This window comes from Egretta garzetta, unplaced genomic scaffold (assembly GCF_000687185.1).
Source record: "Egretta garzetta isolate BGI_Z169 unplaced genomic scaffold, ASM68718v1 scaffold235, whole genome shotgun sequence".
NCBI lineage: Eukaryota > Metazoa > Chordata > Aves > Pelecaniformes > Ardeidae > Egretta > Egretta garzetta.
The window spans coordinates 2153333-2175320 of record NW_009259792.1 but is presented as its reverse complement, the minus strand read 5'-3'; the positions used below and the strand labels follow the sequence as shown (position 1 = coordinate 2175320).

Sequence of the window (21988 nt, the reverse complement as noted above, 5' to 3'; positions counted from 1 at the left end):
TTTGTTCTTTTTTAATCACTTCCCACGCAAACGAAGGAGCTCACAGGTCCTTACAATCAAACATTGCCGTCTGTGGTACAGCAAGTATGAAACACGGTCGCTGCAAAGAAAAAAATATGTTTATGCTTATTTTAGCTTTCCCAGTTGCAAGTTTGATTCTGTGATAGAGTGATATGTTCTTCTTCCTAAATAATTTGGTTTCCATTCCAAATTCAAGGAGAAAAAGCTGAGATCATTCTAAACTTAGTTTGGACAATCATCTGATTCTACCTTTATACTAGAAAACTGAAGAGTGCTAGGGCTTTTATCCTCCCTAAGATTGCAACAGCAGGTTCAAGCAGACTTAGTCCAGGAGTTACCATGAGCAGGGCACCAGTCCTAAAATTTGCCTGGTGTCAGCCACCCTGCTTGGCAAGCTAAAGGTTGACAAATACGTAAATCAGCCTCAGGACCAGAGAAAAGGGCATGGCACTGTCTGGGACACCAGCATAGATGTCCCCTAAAAAAACCTCAGTTCTTTAAATCTCAAAGCACGTGAGCAGTTTTCCAACAGTGGTCTCGCCACAGGATATCATCCCAAGGTACCATCACCTCCCAGCATCTATAGATTGGGCCAGTTTTAATACCCAAGGACTAACACAGCATTTTATTCCTGTATCCTAGCACTACTACTTCATGACCAATTAGTCTGCTACTGCAATATCATCCCCTTTTTTAATAGATAAAATTTTTCATTAAATAACAACTCCTACCATACAATTTTGGCCTATTTTCTGAATACTGGATTAATAGACACCAAATTACTCCATATCACATCAATAAAATATTTTATCCACAAAACTTTTAAGAGTCAAGACAAATTTTGACAAGCAGTGTGAATCTCAAGAACAAGTGAGCATCCAACAGTAATCTAAGTGAAATTTAATGTGCTCCTTCATTCCTGAGAAAGTTTACAAACTGAGCTTTTGAAAACCACTTAAGAGATTTGGTCTCTGATCTGTTTTCATCGTCTGAGCTAAGGGAAATGCAAAAAGCAATAATTAAAATTGAAAAATTGAGCTGTGTTTTTGAATTTGTCTTTTTAATAATTTCCAGCTTTATTTTTTTATCAACCAGGAATATCCTTTTTTGTTAGGAAGAAGTATAATTATTTTCTTTTTAAATAAGAGTTCACAATGAGAACTTGTGCTCTGAGTACTTCATTCACTGTGAAATAAGAACAAGTACTTCTTCAGCCTGCTGAAAGAGCTTCTCTTTGCTTATCGTATTCTATCTGAAGAGAGATTATCCATGTTTCATACAAGATGAAAAATTATTTACCTTTTAAAACAAAATCTACAACTTGAAGAAATTATTGGCTACAGGAAACACAACTGACTGTTGCTGTATTCCTTACTATGTACAGCAAACCAGGCTGTGTGAGATTTTCTTTTAGGCTATTTCCTTTTTAAAGTACGTAGAAGACAGCGAGAAGCGTATCTGTGCCTAAATGAGCTGGTTTGAATGACAAATTGAAAAAATATGTAAGCCAGCACAGAAATAGCCTGGGAAGTAGAAATTGCTATATCGACCCATACTGTTTCCCTCCCATAGTGGGTGTGACGGTATGTTTGCCTGTTTCTGTTTTTTTTTTTTTGCTATATCACCCAGATCCACTGAATTAGGCAGCTACTCTGAAGGCAAGCATTTTCTATCAGGCTCTCACAGGCTCCTGCTCTGCTGCAATGCCTTCAGCCCTTGACACCAACATGAGGTTCAAGTTCTCGATCCTGGCTCTTCTTCTGGAAGTTATCATCATTGTTTTGTTTGGGATATTTGTGGAATACAACGGCAGTAAAGACACTCAAACTTTATACCCATGTAAGTGTTGCTGTCTAAGATTTATAGAAGTTAGAATTTCTTTAAATTAATCCTAAGTAAGATTTTTTAATAACTTATGAGACCTGCTGACATAGCTAGAAAAGAAAGGCATGCTTTGGGGCAAACAAACCTTTTCTGAGGTGTGAAAGCAGCAGGCTTCAAAGAGAAATTCAAGTTGAGCACATATAAAATTCTGAAAGTAGCTAACTGCTGAGAAGGTAGCTGTTCTGGGATAGAAGAGTCCTGAAAATAGTCTGGTGTTTGCATAGCAGGCTAAAACTTGGAGAAATATGAATTGCTTGAAGAATTCTAGCATTTTCCAGAGATGGATGTAGTGCTTCTTGCCGGACCTGTGATGACTATATCAAATAATGAAAATGAACAGAACTTTTCATTACTATCATCCAGGTTTCAAAAGGTTGTCTTATGAGAGCATGGAAATTGGGCAGCATATTCATCATCATTACAAAATATGTTTGCAGAAACTGCACTCCACGAAGGGCAATAGTTTTTGTCATGAAATGGATAACCTCCTCCTATCTTTCCAAGCAGTTGCTCGGTTGTAGACAGTAATGGTTCAGCCTGCAAACGTTTCTGTTGATTTGTTGTTCTGCAAATGCTTGATGAAGTTCAGCAAGAAAGCTTTGGGCCTGAGCAGTAGTTGCCGTAAACTTCTCCCACCTTCCTCCTCCTCATGCAAAGATCAGACTGTTGTAAATAAATAGAAAAATAAGTCTGCGGAGGAGCAGCCTGTGTCTTTCTGGCAGTATTGAAGGTTTGTTGTTCCTTTTCTTGGTTCTGATGTCTTAACGGCTTGTAGCCCTGATTGCAATCCTCTTAATGATGATTATAATGGTGCAGAACTCCTTGCCTGTATGTAGTATCCATGTAATTTTGAATGTATCCCTCTTTTTGCCTCATTCCAACTGGCTTTTCAGTGACTGTTGCAGAGGAAATGTGATCTCGGGGTCACTTCACTAGCTAGTAGTCGTGTTCTCACACGGAGCATTGTCCAGTTGAGAGAACAGTGAACGCACGGCTTTATTCAGCTCCAGATGCAAGTCAGCTGACGAACATCAGAAACTCACTATTTACATTTGGGTTAACCCCACTGAGATGCAGCAGTATCCCTAAGAGATAGAAACTTAGGCTATACCAGAGCCTGTTCTCTTTCTGACACACAGCTTGGCCATGTCCATGATATTTACACCATGTCCATATTTACACCAGTTCCTAAATTAGGTGGCCTTACCTAGATGGTATATTTGGAAGGACCCTTGGTCCACTGTCACCCAGGAGGTGATAGCTGCCCTAGCCGAAAGCTGTGGAAGAGACCACACTAATAATTTGACAGCACAGATAATTCTACTCTGGCACTGTTATTTTATTAACAGAGCTATTGCCTAAAACATCTGTCCACCTGCCTCTTCTCTGACTCCTCCTCAAAACAACATGACAGCCACAGACACAGACACAGAACAATAGTAATTTGGGCATCTTTGTATAGTTTGGTAAGGCAGAAGGGTGCTAGCTAGGACATGGGTCCTTCAGACTCAGATTAAGGTCTGTTTGCCCTGCAAGAACAGAGAAAATTATCTTCTCCAGTTTGAATATCATACCTGCTGGCTCTCGTACTAAATTGACCTCATTTTCTTGGAGTTCCCCTTACCAAGGAAAATGAAGAAAGGTGCATGGGATGCTCGTGCTTATGCCAGTAATTTAATAGTCTTCAGTGGCCCCTTACAGTACTGTGGTGCATTTATTAATAAACCTCAGGTCTTCTGGATGGAGATCACCTCTGTCACGCACATCACCATGGGTACTGTGTTCCCTGGGGACCTCCTGGGATAGGCTGTTCTTGCACTTTACAAAACCCTCTCCCAGCCCTTGTGTGGAGCCCTGTTTTTTTAATTTAATATCTCCATAAAAAGGCATCAGAGAGAGGGCAAGAACCTCATCAACATCACAGAGAAAAAGGATTCTTCTCTCCAGAGGCTAACGCTACAATATAGGCCTTTAAATGTAATCTATCCAGTTAGGGTTCACCTATAGTTAGTTCTTCCCTAACACCAGTGTCTAAAATACGTGTGAGAAATTGCCTGCTGTCTCCCATACCTTGCTGCACAGGCAGTGTATGACTACGCTATACCTGCACACTGTCCCCCAGCTGTCCACGCTATTGAACTGTTGGCAAGCTTCTGGCATGGTTTTGACTCATGCAAACCAGCACCTTGACCTCCTCCTAAGTATGGCTTTAGGCATAACATAGGTAAGGGACTACTCACAATGAGTAGTTCAGGTGGGAACAGCATTTTGGGAGAGAAGAGCACGTAACTGTGCAGAGGTGAGCCAACCTATGCCATTTGCCTTTTGGCTAGGTTGTTCAGTTTACCAGTTGAGACATAAAGTAAGCAAACACCACAGATGTAACGTTGGACTTTCAGATGCTAACCCAAGAGTTGATGGATCCCATTCACAATAAAGAAGTGGAGCAAATGCAGGATTCCATAATACCTGTGTTTGCACTTTTAGGCCCTCTTCCTCTCAATCTTCCCTGTCTACAAAGTGCACACAAGGACTCAGTTTGCCTGAGAACCCAGCAGAAAGTTAATGATATGGCTGTATCGATGTATTAGGACATATCCTGAGCCAGGACTTCCTGTGAGTTCACAAAATGATGGGTTCAAACTACTCCCTGTGCTATCCCCAGGGATGTTAACCCATCTGTATTTCATAAATTTAGTTGTTTCATCCACAGGGCAATTTCTAGTCTCAGAACTGCAGTGCAGGGCCTGCTTTTATATTCCTTAAATACCTCAGCACCATGAATCCCAGCTGTTTCAGTGGTTTGGGACTGACGAAAGATGAAAATAATAGAGTATCACCATAGTTTTGCACTCAGGTAAGGGGGGCTGAGCTGAGATCATTCCCAGAGCATAGCTTTGCATTATATCTATTTCTGGTGGATGCACGTACAGGCATGGCAAATTGGATGGACAACTTCAGGTGTGCTGTGCCACTAGAATGGGAGAGCAACAGCATGTGGTCATTTTGGAAGCACTCCTAGAGGGTTTCTTCAGTACTGGTATCCTGTATGTAGCGTCCTGTGATTGAACTATGACTCCTGGCTTCGTAAAACTTATACACCCCTCCTGTTCAGGGTTCTATGATTTACTCAATTAGGCAGAGCAAAATCACAGTTTTAGTATAAACTTAGATGCCACAATCATCTTTGCATTGAGACTGACCACCATGCAGAGACCTTGCAGTGGAATTAGCATGTTGGTCTTGTGCAGCCTTGCAGAACCTTGTGCAGTGGTTTTTTTCAGGATCTGCTGGAGCGTTTTCCCCAATCTTTATATTCTTGTCTCACAGAATAGAAGTACTATGTTTTGTTAAACACAACTAGTTACTGAAACAGTCTATTTCAAATCATGCTGTTTTCTCCATCATTTGAAATCATTCCAAACCTACTCCTCTTTAAAAGGATGCAGAGGAGGTAGTTAAAGCACAAGGTATAGGCTAGACCAGTTGAAATTTGTCCTCAACATCCATGAATTAACACAGTTTTAACCAGAACTTTTAATCTTGTATGTAAATAAGCCCAGGCATCTTTAAAACATTTATATGAATCCTGGCCAGCCCTCAGGAGGACCCAGGATTACACATCAACCAGCTGCTTGTTTCAGACAAAACTGCTTCTAATTTTCAGGGCTGGCATAAGATTTTTAAAAGCACCTTTCAAAAGAGACCTGAGCATGCAGAAGCCCTGTTGATGGGCACTGAGAAATAAACTCCTCAGTCACCAATGTGCTTTTGAAACCTGTTCTTTCGCTCACATGTAGAGTCAGGTTACTTAAGCAGTAAAGCATCTTTTACTAATCTAAACATGATTTCCTGAGATGTTGTATGCATGAATGGGAGTGTTTCGATGAGAACAATTTGCTTGCTTTCTCTGCGATGATTTAACCAGGAGGTTGCAAACAAGAGCAAGTAATATGCTGAATGCCAACAAAACACAGTCTCCCCTGGGAGACTGGAAAAATTTTCTTACCTGGAGCTGACTACCCTGAACGGGCAAACTAAAACTTTATTGGAAGATCCATGGCATAGGCTGATTGAATAATAAAAAGAGCAGAAGTAGGTCATTTTCAAACGTACTCCTCATTTTGTGCATGAAACACAAGTGCGATATAAGCTGAAAACTGTTGGTCATGTATGACTTTGACTGGTCATGCTACGCGTTTATTAAATACATTTGCATTTTCTTCTGCTAAACTCAAACATAAAGGTGACTTTTGTAGATGTTGCTGTGCAGCTTTTATGGATTTGCCCTCTAGTCCTGTACTTTTTTTGGTAACATTAACAAGCTTTTAATAAAGTAGTTTTAAAAGAGTCAGACAAATAACCCGGGCCACTTTTCAAATGCAAAGGTGCTGATCCTACAGGTTATTGGGCGAATGGTCACTCACAGAAAATTATTTTTAAAAAGGGGGAAAAAAAACTTGTTCAGCATCCAGTTGCCACTTACTTATCCTCAAAAAGAGTGAAAGAGATCTTGGGTTACTTCTTCCCTTATTTGAGAAGAGTTTTCTCACGTGACCTGCGAACATATTTTTGTCCCACTTAAAAAAAAAAAAAAAGGGTGGGTGATCATCTGTACCTGAGATCATCAGGGTGGTGCTAGAGAGATGCTGGGCAGGGTAGCTACTCTCAGTCCTACTGGCACTAACCACTGCTATATGTTTTCCAAGACATTTGAAGGAGAGTTGCTCTAGATGTACAGTCCACCACCACAGTCTGGTCAGGCACGAAGCCACAGCTCTGCATTCCTGTGGCACAGGCTGCTGCAAGCTGGGAAGGTTCACAGATAAATGTACCTGTCAAACGAACTTGTACTTTGATATCCCTTTCCTAAACACCCCCCACTGACTCCCTCTGACACAGGAATATGGGCAAATTAAGCTCTGTCAAATTAAGTGGGTTCTGCATCCACTAAGACACTAAAGACTTTGCTGTTGGTAGGATCAGAGGGGTTGTATTAGCATGGTTTGTATTGTCCCCAGCCATATCTTTTTAACCTCTTGCCAAGTCCTCTGAAGCAAGGGAATATGTTGAGCTCTAAGACAGACAGTTATTTTTACACAGCATTGCAATACAAAATAGGGCTGAATATGAGCCAGCAGTGTGCCCAGGTGGCCAAGAAGGCCAATGGCATCCTGGCTTGTATCAGGAATGGTGTGGCCAGCAGGAGTAGGGCAGTGATCGTGCCCCTGTACTTGGCACTGGTGAGGCTGCACCTCGAATACTGTGTTCACTTTTGGGCCCCTCACTACAAGAAGGATGTTGCATTGCTGGAACATATCCAGAGGAGAGCCACAAAGCTGGTGAGGGGTCTGGAGCACAAGGCTGATGGGGAGTGGCTGAGGGAGCTGGGGTTGTTCAGCCTGGAGAAGGGGAGACCTTATTGCCCTCTACAACTGCCTGACAGGAGGGGAGAGCCGGGGGGGGGCCCAGGGAAGTGGTGGAGTCTCCATCCCTGGAGCTATTTAAAAGCTGTGCAGACAAGGTGCTTCGGGACAGGGTTTAGTGGTGGGATGGCAGGGTTAGGGGAATGGTTGGACTCCATGGTCTTAAAGGTCTTTTCCAACCTAAACAATTCTATGATTCTACTAATACATCAAGAAGACCAAATGGGGAAGTTAAGTTGATGGTGTCTCTTTTAAAATAAGTAGTAAGCACAACACAAGAGTTTGGATAGCAGTTCTGGAAATTGAGTAACATGGAGGAAAATGGGAAGCTTCCAAACGACTGCAGGGGCCTCAAAAGTCCCATCACTGGCTATTATTGAAGTCAGGAAATAAATGTGAAAATGTCCAGCTTGAAGAGGAAGCAAAAGGGTTGGAGATGTCTGCAAACCACCTGCAGTGTGTAGCGCAATGTAAAGGATCTTACTACATGCATGTATGTATTTCAGTGCTAGGTCAGGACTGGAGTATGACAGTACAAATATAACAGAGTTTATTAGGAATCTCCAGTAACATTACACTTCTGGGCCCTCTTTTGGCTAAACACGGTAATGCATATAGCAAAACCATAGAAATGCTGAAAGTCCGTAACTGGGAAATGTAACTTCATGCCAAATATTGTACTAACCAGGTCAATGTCTCAAGTTTTTCCCACATATTTGCATGTAATAGGCAATGAAATAGAAATGAAGAGAAATAGTTTCTCTATACTGAGATTCTTACTAACAATAAAATCAGAGAAAGAGCTTTAATTACAGGACTCAAACCTGTTTGGTGTGGAGTCCATTAAATCACATAAAACACTTCAGAGCAACAAAATATTTTAAAACATAAAATATCCATGTTGTGGTGGTAAACTCAGTTTGTATTAAAAAGTCAAAAAAAAAAGGAAAATTAAAAAAACCTTTAAAAAAGTAGAAAAAGAACTATCTGTGTTTTAGCAACATTTATATTTGAAAAAAAGGCATATTTGAGAAGGAGTAAGTATATGCTGATTAGCAATATTAATTTACTAGTTTAGACATTACCTTAAATGCCTTGTTCTTTTACCCAAAAGCAAAGTCAATCTCTTGTACGGTAATTTTTAGGGATCACAAGCATACCTTTGCCCTGGGCCAACTAGCACTCTGCCAAACAAATCCCAGGTACAATTCTGGAATTAGCCAGAACACGCTGGATGTGACAACCTTTATTTGAGGGGGAAGACAACTTTTCTGTAAGGACAGGTATCTGTGATGTTCCAGGTAGCTTTACACAGAGAGATCACTTCCAGCCACATTAAATTTGCTAGTACAGAGACCTAGTGTTCTTTCCATAATGATGTAACAAGGAAGAAGATCAATAATTGGGTCTTGCATTTTTCAGATACCCAGTCTTCAACTGGTAGACTGGTCATGAAGTGGGGAAGGATGGATCACACTGACAACATGAGTTTGGAACTCTTTTCCTTTCTATTAAATCCTCATTTGTCCTTAGCTTTCCTCCCTTCATAGTCAGTCTTTATAGTCACTACATGGACATGCTTTCCCTTCAGTCTTTCAGGATGTCCATGTGATGATATTCATTGGATTTGGTTTCCTGATGACCTTTCTGAAGAAATATGGATTCAGCAGTGTTGGTATCAACATGCTCATTGCTGCCTTCGGTCTCCAGTGGGGAACCCTGATGCAAGGATTTTGGCACATGAAAGGAGGGAAAATTCATGTTGATGTCAAAAGGTATATGTGAATTTACCAAAACTGACATTTCTATCCCTTAATATATCAGACACCATAAACTACAACAGACTTTGAAGTTCACTGAAATTTGATTGATGGTCCTGCATCCATCAGGTATGAAAGGATTTGTCTTTCCACAACACATGGGGGCACAGAGGAAAGGCTGGAACAGTGTGTCTATCTGCTCATGAGGTTTTCTCCTACTTCTCAAGGAATGATTTACATGAGCATCATACTGCAATAGGTTTTGGACCCCAATCATAGAATAAGAGACTTCATGAGCAATGTCTCTAGATACTTTTAATCCCCCTCACATTCATCTCTCCTGCTTCTGCCAAGGTCTCAGAGTGTTTTCCACATCTGCAGTTTTGTTTTCTGAGACAACTTGTAGTGAATTTTGAAAGGAACAGCATCCAAACATCACTGAAGGACAAGCAGAAATAATATAAGTAGCCCATTAGTACTTACAGCCAGGTATTTGTAGAGGGACCCATAAGTTAGTGCCCCTTTGTGCTGCAAGTTTTTGACCAATTTGTGCTTTTATTTATCTTTGCCGTTCCCTATAACCTGTTAACACTGGTCCTTCCTGCTTGTGAGAAGATGATGCACAGCGACAGAAAGGTACGCCAGGCTTTTGAAATGAGTTAAACCACCTGACCAAAGCTCAGAGCTCCCCATCATCTTTGCCATTCAAGTGACAGCCAGAGCTGGAAATATCCCTGCACACCTGCAATACACATCTCATCTGACTTTTCACTATAATTTCAACCAGCTAAGCACATATATGATATAAGCAGGAGATAACCTTTCCACACTTTTTCCTCGGTAGCTGGTAAGTTCCCTACAAAACCCATGTGGAAAGGTTTGATTTAATTTTCATTCACAGAGATAATGTTGACAATTTTGTATCTGAAGAGTTAAAGCTCTATCACTTTAATGATATGAAAGGTTTGCTATTACAGCCTGAACTCAGGCCTCTTTAAACTGTTTTTCTTTTTTCCTGTGTTTCTGTTTTGCTTTGTTTTGTTTTTATTCGTTTTCTTCACTTCAGCATGATAAATGCAGACTTCAGTACAGCAACTGCTTTGATTTCATTTGGAGCCGTCCTGGGGAAAACAAGCCCTGTTCAGATGCTGATCTTGACAATTCTGGAAATCACAGTCTTTGCATGCAACGAACACCTAGTTACACAAATATTTCAGGTACAACTATTTAGCAATAATTGTTTTCAGTTTATAAGAAATGCTTTCACTTTATAATACTTCCAGTTTACATATTCTACGTTCTAGTGTCTACCATAGAAAACAAACTGTTAAAGTTATCCAGACTTCTTCATCGGATCCTCATCTTTATGCTGTATAAGATCTGTGGCATTATTTTGGGTCCCTGTTACAGGCCACAGATGTTGGAGCCTCAATGACTATCCATGCTTTCGGAGCTTATTTTGGTTTGGCTGTCACCCTAATCTTGTATCGTCCTGGCTTGAAAAACAAACATGAAAATGAAGAATCTACCTATCATTCAGACATATTTGCCATGATTGGTAAGTGAAGTAATAGCGGGTGCTGATCAGTCGTTCATCCCTCTTTCATCCCTATGTTTTAATGATTGCCTCTTATTACACTGAATCCATTTTCTTCCGCACACTCCTAGAGGCATATTCTTGTTTGTCTGATGCATGCACAATGTTTTCAGTGACCCACATATGTTTACAGTTTTTCCTTGCTTAATAAAAGGAAAGATCAAACTACGGATGTATTTTCACCGTGCATTAGTGGTGACTCCCTTTTTGTTAAATCTTCTGTTATAAATGGCATATCCATAGAAATTGGCTGTAACTAAAAATATTGTGCTGTGCCTGTCCCGCTAAAGAATGTTAGAAACCGTGCACCTATTTGGCTGTGAGATCTATTGATAGATCAGTTCACCAGCTAAACTGCCAGTTATGTCAATAGATGATAAAGGATTTGCATGTGAACTGTCTTGCTAATGCATCCTATTCGGGTATGGTTTGCACAGTGGTGGTGAGCTCTGGCAGTGAGTGGGGCATGACAAGGGGTCACAATGTGTTAAAGTCTTCCAGTAGGATTTGACAGCAACCATGTGCCAAAAAGCCAATTGCCAACGTTGAAAGCTTCTGCATAATCTATTATTTCTTCCAGCATTTTGGCTCTTTCATGATTGTTGATCACCTTCCTCATTTCTTGTCGCTAGTTCTGTTGTGTTGGATCTTTCACATTGAAATAACCCTTGTGACTGAATAGTTTGTTTCATTTTGACTTCTATTCACCTAGGTACCCTGTTCCTTTGGCTTTTCTGGCCCAGTTTTAACTCTGCCATTGCATCTGAACCAATGAAACCAATTGTAAACACTTACTATTCTTTGGCTGCATGTACTGTCGTAACATTTGCCTTCTCCAGCCTGGTAGATCAAAGAGGCAAATTCAATATGGTAAGAATCACATCGCAACCTCTGGTAAATCGAGTCACCCCTCTGTAATAAGGATGATTAGGCAGATTCCCAATGTCTGCGAGCTATCTGGAGCCTTTGCTCATACTGTGGGCAAAATTAGAGCTGTTATACTTCTAAAAGCTGTAACGCAAGACTGGGCCCTGAGGCAACCCACCCTACATGTGGTGATTCCCCGGTGGGATCACTGCATGTGGAGAGTGAAAAGCTCTTAGACATTGTAGTGATGGTCCTGTTCCCTTGTTCTCTCTTGTCCACAGAACCTGCTGGACCATAGAGACATTAGTCCAACATTCAGGTGGACTTTTGGGTCTTATTCCAAAGAAGATCCTATGTGAGTTATTGTATTGCAATAGCCAAAATAGGTCTCTCAAAGCAATGCCCTGTTTCCTGGGAATCTCACAGTGCAGCTGCACAACAGGCAAAGCCAAACTAGGTTGGGGATGCCAGGCTGCCAACTTTTCATCTCCTTGCCCTAAACCCCACCCTATGTTTTCACGCACTTCTTTCCAGCAGTTGCAGTGTTTTTCTAAGCCCAGCATGAGCAGGCACAATTCAATGAGTTTGCAGAATTTGCTGCTGTTGTAGGAGGCAGCTCTTGCTGGCTCAGCCTGGCTTCTCGAGAGGTCAGATAAGTTTTAGTGACTTTGCAAAAGTTGGACTTCATTAAACTGGCCCCAGTTAAACTGGCGTAGAGCAGCTTTGAACCAACACCCTGAACATGTAACAGGCAACCCTGTTTTAAATTCCTGGGATTTAAATTGGAAAAAATCCCACGTGAAGAAAAGGAAAACTCCTATATGCAAAAAAGCCTTCAAAGTCACTCAGCCCTAAAACAAGCCTCCGTTCCACATATATAACCCCTGTATGCTTTTTGCAGGTTCTCATTCAAAATGCCACCCTGGCGGGAGGAGTAGCAGTGGGTACCTGCGCTGACCTGTCAATCCGCCCCTTTGCTGCCATGTGCATTGGGACCATTGCTGGAATTATCTCTGTCCTGGGGTTCCACTTCCTGACTGTAGGTATTGAGGACCCACCTCTGCTCTCATTTACTTATTGTTTCACTGGCTTTCCTGGAGCTCCCTTGTTTTGCTAGGAAGGGAGTTTAGAAACTGGCTGATGCTGTACCGAGAATAAGCTCTAGACACTGGTTATTTTTAAATCAGTGTGATTTAAATATATGCTCATGAGATAACTTCAGTCCATCATAGAATCATAGAATAATAGAATGTTTTGGGTTGGAAGGGACCCCTAGAGGTCATCTAGTCCAACCCCCCTGAAGTGACCAGGGACACCATAGCTAAAAACAAAGGCTCATGAAGATATTAGAGTTCATTAAAGCTGGGATTTCTGTTCAAGGAGCTTCCAGAATTTTGTTCCAAGCCTATGTTTCAGTGAAATAGGACTAATTACATTTTGGTCCTTTGAAAATTTCTAAATAGTCCTGTAATCAAAAAATACTTTTGAAATATAAACTGGAAGTGTTTCATGTGCAAAATTTAGAAGCAAAATACTCTGGCTAAAAGTGTTTAAACTGACATTTCCTGATGGAGAAACATTCTGGAAGAAAATACCCAACTAGCAGACTTGGAACAGACGTGTATGTGCTACTGAGTCACCTCTTTCGACCTTTGCGGCAGTGGCCAAAAAGATTAGGAGTATCAGTGGACTGGCATGTGTTTTGTACCATTATATTTACGATGGTAGCATGGACATTTGTACCATTATATGTAAATACTTGGTTTTCTCTGCATATAAACAATTTCACAGTGAAGGGAAAGACAGCAGGTTTTATAGCTAAACTTTGCGTACACAAAATAACTTAAATTGTTTCTTGGACTTCTGCACTACTTTCTTTTTCTAGAGATAATGGAAGACTATAAACTCACTATAAACTCCATATTTCCCCTCATTTCAGCCTTTCCTGGCATCCAAGCTGAAGATTCAAGACACTTGTGGAGTTCATAATTTACATGGTTTACCTGGAATACTGGGAGGTATTGCTGGCATCGTAGTAACGGCAGTAAATGAGGAAACTAGGTGAGTTATAAAGAGAAGGGAGAAAGGAGTTTGTCGATTTTTGAAGGACTATCCTAATTCCCCACCTTCCTTGGATCTAATTATAATTTGGGGGTGGGGGGGAAATGCATCTTTGATTTGATGTCAGACATTTTGTTCTGGTTTAAATAGGACTCTTCTTGATATCCTGCCTTTACAACACTGTTTATATGCCAAGCTTGTTTCAAATTAAAAAATCAATTAAAAATAAATAAATTAAAACCATCATAAAAATCAGCATTTGAACCATTCAAACGTAGAAGAATCTTTATTATGATTGTACAACTCCACTGCTGGTAACTGTAAGATTTCCAAGAAAATTGGCAAAATGGGCTATTTCCACTGTCTTAAAAGACTCCAAGAAGGTGAAATGCTGGTGTTTTTGGCAAAGGGGAGCATTCGCTAAAGGCTTACAAGATACCCATAACCTTTTCAAAGAACTTGTTTTCATCTGCAATCTAAAAATAGCCCAAAATACAATAATGATTTCTGTCTTGTACACAGCAATGGCAGGATATTTTCCAATTAGCCATCTTGTCCAGCAGACAGCAAGTCCAATGTTATAAGATCAATTATCAAAGTGTAACGATTTTTTTATTGTCAATGGTTGGGTTTTCCTTTTTCAGGGAAGGTGTCCGCTTTACTCCTGGCATGCAGGCTGCTGCCCTGGGCAGTACGATTGGAATGGCACTGGCAGGCGGAGCATTGACAGGTCAGTGTGATGCCTATAGCAACTGAAATACATGTGCATTTAGAGGTTTGCCCATGGAGAACTTCAATGTATCAATAACTTCATGTGAATAATACAAAATAGAAAAATAGAAATCATGCATGATGGCACACTGGCAGAAAACGTAAATATGGAAAAGCAGTTTTCCAATAATTTTGTCTTCAAATGAAGCCTGGGTTGCATATATAGGAATAGTAAGGTTTTGTTCTGGATGGAAATCTTCTCTAGATTCAGACACTTAAAATTCTGAAGAGAAACTAGTTTGAGATTGATATTCATTTAGGTGTCACATGCTTCCATGTGATTGCGGATACTTTCCAAACAAAAATTCAGTCTGAAATAGAAAATTCCAGTCTGACATGTGGGAAAGGTCTGAGCAATTAAAAATAAGCTCTTGTTCATGTTGATATGAAGAAACCTGCATCACCTCTCATAATGAGTAACTCGATGTCCCAAGATAGTTAGGCATTTCTGTAAACTAGGAAAGGGGTCAGAAAGCTTAGATGACTCCCCAGGGCACATCTGAGGAACATTTATTTGGACATTTTGTCCATTTTTTAATCTCTGATGCTGTTTTTCCTGCAGGTGGTATTCTAAAGCTGCCCTTCTTGGGACAAGCATCTGATGAGAACTGCTTTGATGACTCTGTTTATTGGGAGGTAAGACACCACCTCCTTTTATTTTCATTATGTTGGAAGATGTACAGCACACTGCAGTCCTGCTCTCCTGGGGTTTGTGGTTTGCATACGAGTCAGTTTTCAAAAATGTTGCTCTGCCTTAGGCTGTGAATTTATCAAGGCCACCTTCAGGATCTTTTTTGAACTTGCTAACTAGTCGTGCCATTTACATTGGACTAACCTTGAACAAAAAGCGAACAAAAAGCAGAAATAGAGCCAATGAATTGGGACTTCAGTGGAGCTTTTGGTCTCTCTTTTAAGTGCTCATTGTGTCAGGTATCCTCTTCCTTCTTGCAGTTGAGACACATGATATTTTCATTGCTGGCTAAATGCTGCTGCTTTTCTAGTGTCATCTGGAATTTCACACTGAATGAAATTTAGAGCACTTCTTCAGTATTCATAGGGTGAATCCCTTAGTCTGAGCAGAAGTTCTTCTGCTTCCTGGTTGAATGATCTGACCACCGAGGTTATCAGAAGAAGACAGGCCTCCTGGCACTATTGTTTTATGCATGAAAACACAAACAGTGGGACGGAGAAACAAGTACATCTGCAACAGCCTTGCTAGGTTCCCTTTATGCTCAGCAAAGAGATGGCTCTAAATTGCAATTCGTTTGAATCCTTCCAGATCTATGCTAGGTTACATGAATTAAAACCTTAAAAGTCTCTATAACCCCCACTGATAATGAAAGATCTTTCATCGCCTACCTCAGAGGTAGAGCTCTATACCATAGAGACCTAGATTTGATCACTTGAGTCCCACATATATCTCTGAGCTGGATGCCTACAATCATGTACAGAACAGAAACTCAGGCATTCCTTTCCTCTTGGCTAACCTAAGAAGCTCCTTGTACTGTTTGTAGGCTTTCTGCATCTCCCTTCGTTAGAGAGTGATGACATTCTTAATTTAGGCAATCTGAATTTTATACTTATGCCAGGAAAAATTCCAAAAGGCAAGACAAGAAGAAATACATGATATACATTCCTTGAAATAAAATTATGAGAACCCAAAAGGAGATTTTATTAGGTTTGTAATGAATTAAACGCCAATATGAACCACACAATTTGGCTTTTAGTCAGACAAAGTTTGCTGTCTAAGGGGAAGTTTTAAGCCAAAAGTTCAGCTGTAGCAAGGACAATCAGAAAAAAACAACTTTTAATGACAGCTCTGCAAGTCATTTGCTGTTTAACATCAAGAAAGTTAAAGTACTGGTTTTCAGCAAGACCTGAAATAGGCTGTCAGATGTAAATGATAAAAAATGACAGTAAAAGGAAAGTTTTAAAGTGTGGCTGAAGAATTCACAGCCTGTGTTGAGCAGTGATAATAATACAGCCCTGCTCAACTGAAGGTGTGTAGTAGGAGTAGAACTGCTGAGAAATATTATACTCTAAGTGAGCTTTATCAGGTACTGGGAAGGGACATTGATATTTGGCACACAACATTGTTTACATTTCATTAGAGATGGTCACTTTGTTTCCTTAGAGCTCTTTGAAAATTCCAGATATTAATTTTGCACTCTCGTAGCTAACGCCAGTGTTGAGGAATTCTTCTATTAAGAAAACCACGAATTCATCCCTCAGAATTCAGAACTGGTGCTTCATGTCGGGCTCAGTCAATGTTAGTAAATAGACACATAACATATACGAACAGAATGGGGTTCTCACTGCACTTTAGTCTCCTTTTATTGCAGAAGGGAGTCTATATCTCATCAACTGAACTCTTCTCTGATTTTCATGACAGGTTCCAGAAGAGGAGAAACCACATGAAATTCAATCCAACAACTATGATGAGCACAGCAGATTTGAAGCCACCATGTAGAAAAATAATTCTTCTGTAGTATTTGTCCTAATTATGCTCTTTTCAGCTTCTAATATTGAAAAGCAACATCCAAGTATTGTCCTTAGCACACTAGGTTTTCAAGAAGGGGCTGCAGATAGCTATATTTTTGTAATATAAAACAAGCTTGTGTTTAGAATTCATAGTCATTATGCCAAGCTCAGGGGAAATAATTAGATCTTTCCAATATATTTGTTCATCAGAAAAACCCACCACAAACTGCTCTACAAAATTATCTGTGTTTTACCTTTTGTTGTCACAGAGTCAATATAGCCATTGGAACAACCTTTGTGTTTCAAGCCTATTACAGGATACCATATTTTAACTGCAAGACCTCTGAGTTACAGTCACATCCTTCAATTGTGTAGAGTTAATCAAGAAGAAATAGATTTATATTGTTTGTTTTGATTCTAACAAGCTTTTCACCAGGGAATCCCAGATTAACTTTCTTAAAAATGTGTTGACCTATTTTTGGATGGGGGAGAAAATGTGCTGTATTTTGAAGATTGGTTATGACAAGAAACAAAATGTTGAAACCATTTTCATAGCAAAGCACAGAATATAGTGATTGATGAGACAAGTGACTGATGAGTGACAATATGGGTATCAAGGTTCTTTGTTGATATGTTTGTTGAAAAGAAAGAAGAAAATGAAATGGTGAAAAATTTCATTATTGGCATAGATTTATTTAGACTGTTTCAAAGACACAATAAGGGAATTGAGTAGGAGTTATAAAAAACAGGTAATTACATATGTTTTATCACATCCAACAATAACAAGTGGATAGTGGCACTGTTAATGTCAATAGCTATAAACTGAACCAAACGCTAGCTCCAAGAAAACACTTGAGTTGTTAGGGACTGATCGGAAAGCAACTATGTTCAACCTACAGAAGACTCAGTGGAGAACAACTGTGTAGTGAGCTACCTTTGAAATCGCTGACTCCTAAAACAAGACAAAGCAGAAAGAAAAAAACCTGAAGTTACATGAAGGTAAATTAACTCCACCCAAGGCATGATGATAATAGCTGCTCAATTAAGATAGACAAAAATTGAGGTGTCTGAAGGAACTCTGTGAGATGAGAGCAGGTGGGAGCAGAGTCACACATCTGTGCTTACCTACATGGGGTGATCCACTAAGAGGCAATGGATGGGAGATGAAAAGCTAACAGAAAGATCACAGTGCCTCCTCTAGGCATTATTCAGACACAGAAAGCTACCACTGATGTCTCAGAAGGACAAGTGGATGAACTTTCAAGACTTTTTTATATTAGTATCTTATTTCAAGCCTTACTTATCAGATTTAAGGGGAAAACTCCTCTCACATAAAATAGCACAAACATTTTTTGTTCTGCTGATGTATTTTTCCTTGAAAAACTTTAGAAAGATACCAGGCAGGTCTGTCCCATATGTTATATCAGCTACATATGGCAGATTTCTATCTATGAATGAAAATGTGTTTGTTGTAACACACAGTTCAGATTTTCCAGATTAGTTCAGATATGCTCTTTTGCAGATGTGCAACAACTGACTCTTTTCTACCTTCTTGGCTAGAAGATATCTTTTATCCTTCTGAAGCTTTCACACAATCATTTTTGTAAAAACTGAGAACACATTTAACCATGTAAATATTGCCTATGTGAAGATTTTGGAAGTGTTTTGAGCGTAATTTACACACACAAATTACTGAAGTATTTGAAAGAGATTCCATATGTAGAGAGACTGTAAAAATCTTATCCTTAATACATGAAGCTCACCCCTCAAGATCCTACCTGGGGATTCAGAGGGTCTTTCATTCGCCTACAGCTGTGAGATAATTTCACTGATTGCAAGTGTTGACCATAGAAGAATACCTGACTGAAAAAGTACCACTCACTCTGACTAAATCTTTAAAAACGATGCCCACCATAGTTATCTTTAGTTCTTTAAAACAAAAGGGGGAAAATAAACTATGCAGCTTTGTTCTCCAGTTCTTATAATCTTTCCATAGTAACCCAGACCCTCATCCACTAAGTACTCATTATTGTTCTCTGCCTTTTTTTCAGAAGATTACTGTCCCAGAGAAATCAGTCTTTCAGTTTCTCTCAAAAACACAGTAGGGAGATGGATCCCATTACACAGAGATTTATTCCATCCAGCTGAAGATGTCCCTGCTCATTGCAGGGGTGTTGGACTAGATGACCTTTAAAGGTCCCTTCCAATCCAAAACATTCTATGATTCTATGATTCTAACTCTAGCTTAGCGTGGGAAACTATATTTATAGGTGGCTGAAACCATGTGAGGATTATATATGACTTTAACAACTGGAAGACGGATAACAAATACATCTGTGAATAACTCTTCAATAGGTCCATTCTGATGTTGACAATACTTAAAAACTAGAAAATGATAGAGAAAAAGCATTAGGACAATTAAAAATGTAAAAAGCACGTGTTGTAAAAGCATCAAACAAGAAATAGGACTAGAAGTCACCCTTTGAACAACGTAGTGCAGCCAGATGACTCAACCTTCATGTGAAGTTGAGGGGGTTGGACTAGATGACCTCTAGGGGTCCCTTCCAACCCAAAACATTCTACGATTCTAAGTGAAGCTGAATGAACAGGATGTGAGAAACTAAAAGCTGTTATATGAGAAAATTGCTGGATGTGACATAAAACTTTTAACACTCTGATAAGAATTATGGATAACACCATGAAAAATGAAAAGTGAGTTATATGAGAAATGGCCTAACAGCACAGTTAATTGTAGGGGAGAATTGAGGACCTTCTGGGGACCATAACCTTGAAAGGCCAGCAGTGCCCCTGTAAACAGGGGTAGCATATCTGAGACCAATCGAAATTTAATTAATATTGAGCAAAGATGGAGGAGGGCTGTCCAGGGTATCTGTCAGGCAGTCATGAGATAGATCACTGCAGCCTCAAGCAAGACAATAAATCAAATCTTTTGTTTTCATTGTCCATGCATGTTTGATTTCCTCCTGTGGTCTCCACCCTCCTATGGTGAAGAGCTGATGATCATGCACAACCCAAAATTCATTCATTCCTTATGGTCAGAACCCTTAGACAAGTGCCTCAACTCAAGACAGATGAATCCTAGCCCCTTCAGTTTGACTACCCTATATGAAAAGATTGGACACAGAATTTTCCCAGCCTGATTCAGACATTTTCCTGCATGTTTCAGACTGAAAAAGTTGAGTTAAATGGCAGAAACAGTGTGTAACTTTCAACTGGAAAATAGATTCCACCATCAGGATGCTGGAAGTTCTTTCTTAAGATTTCTGTCATTCTTGGAAGAAACCATAGGAGACTGTTCATATTTTTCAAATTAGTAGCATTTTGGAGGTTAGGTCAGCCAACCTTTAAAAGATATTTTCTGTATGCAGTCCCAATCAGAAAACAGATCTCTTTCTCTGTAAGGGTCAAACTGACAGAAGCCACTGGGATCGGTGGTTTTCAAAGTGAAAACTTCAAATCTAATATTTCTAATGCAGTGTATCTCTTTTTTCTTTTTTTTATTTGAAAGAGATTAAAAGCAGATAGATTAAATTTTAGTGAAATGAAACAAAGGAGTTGGTCTTAAAGAAATAAAAAGTTTTATCTTATTATTATTTCCCCTGATTAGCAATTATTTATTATTTAAATTAATCAAAGGTCAAAGTTATTGGCACTCAGCCCTTTTCCAAAACACCACTGGATGAACATAACTTTGAAGACTGTCTTACAGATATTCAATACTACCTCTTTCAGAGCGATATCTTTGTATTTCATTACTGAAAGGCAAATTTATTTTAAATCCATTTACTGAACATTTTCCAACAAAATTTCTTTTAACGTTTGTATTCAGATCTGTTGCTGATTAAATGCTTTAATGAAATGATCAGATGATCAATTGTATTTGTTTGATATTTCTTGAGGACATACAGTCTTCTTTCTCACTGGGATCAACCTGTTAACAAAGTATGTATGGTGAGGCTCTTGCCAAAAAAGAGCTCTTCCTCTTCCTCACAAGCCTTCTGCAGAAGTTTGCCTTTCACCCTTCCTTAGGAGTTTCCATCTCAGACCTGGACCTCTTACCCTCCATTGGGTTTTCCATCCACCCAAAGCCTTATAAAGTCTACACTGTACCACCTTCCTAGAGCTTTTCTCAGGTGTATTTCTGGCTCAGAAACAAAAAAAATGCATACATTCAGTACAAAATAATTATTAACAGTCCACTGCCACATAAGTGTCCTTGCATCTCCTCATCAAGCAAACAGACCCGATTGGTCTCTGTTACTGCAGAGACCACATACCCACACAACGACACTTTCTCCTCCCTGACCTCCAAGGTAGACCACGATTCTTTACATTCCACCAAATACAGACACACATAGAGCAACACACACAAATACTACTGCAACCTACTGCAAGAAAATGATAGATGTCCTGATTCAGAACTACTGTGCAAACATGTTGAAGAGTACCAGACGAAATCCCATACTTGGAACTAAAAACTAATTTATTTTAGAACAGTATGCATATTAACAAGATCCACTAAACTCTTAAAAAAAAAAAAAAAACGCAACTTTCCCACTTTAGAATCAAACTCTCTCCAGCATTGTCTTCAAAGACACAAAGATGCTTCCTTTATAGAGTGACATAGCTGATGTGACTAGATCCCCCAATTTTCCAGCAAGTTTGACCAATTACACCTATGTCTGCATCCATTTGGGGTATTTTTTTTCCTGAGTTCATGTTAGGTGAGGAGAATTGGACAGTGAAAATAATGACTCTTGCTCTACCAAGCCTTGCTCACTGAGGTGACTAAGCAAGAATTTTCTACTGTACCTGAAAGAACCTGGCCAATTTTTTCTCTCACATCACGTAAAACACCATAGAGCAGCAAAGTATTTGACTGTCATAAACCTAACAAACACTTTAGAAACAACTCATCTGGTTCAAGATGTGTGTCTACAGACATTTCCTCCTTGGAGGAGCCACAAATATTGGCCCAAAGCAGGATCTTGAATCTCCACTTCAAAATAAGGCCAAAGGAAATGTTCCCAAGCAGGGAAGAAACACTCACAGCCTGTCACTCATGTCTGTGACAATCTCACCCTGCTCAACTCACTCAC

General features: G+C 39.7%; 1 protein-coding gene across 1 annotated transcript; it reads left to right on the top strand.

Annotated features, from left to right (window-relative positions):
* Positions 1 to 1648: 1648 nt before the first annotated feature.
* RHAG (Rh associated glycoprotein) lies at positions 1649 to 17860 on the top strand. Its single transcript, XM_009639628.2, has 10 exons — positions 1649 to 1860; positions 8923 to 9106; positions 10158 to 10308; positions 10502 to 10649; positions 11401 to 11558; positions 12457 to 12594; positions 13495 to 13616; positions 14261 to 14346; positions 14950 to 15023; positions 16780 to 17860. The coding sequence occupies exons 1-10, from the start codon at positions 1725 to 1727 to the stop codon at positions 16855 to 16857; spliced, it is 1275 nt and encodes a 424-aa protein (XP_009637923.1). The 5' UTR covers positions 1649 to 1724; the 3' UTR covers positions 16858 to 17860.
* Positions 17861 to 21988: the final 4128 nt, after the last annotated feature.

Bases quoted from the DNA above. Each gene is read 5' to 3' on its own strand.
- RHAG (XM_009639628.2), top strand. From the start codon at position 1,725: ATGCCTTCAGCCCTTGACACCAACATGAGGTTCAAGTTCTCGATCCTG. The intron at 10,309-10,501 runs GTACAACTATTT...TCCCTGTTACAG, and splicing joins TAGTTACACAAATATTTCAG to GCCACAGATGTTGGAGCCTC. The intron at 13,617-14,260 runs GTGAGTTATAAA...TTCCTTTTTCAG, and splicing joins GCAGTAAATGAGGAAACTAG to GGAAGGTGTCCGCTTTACTC.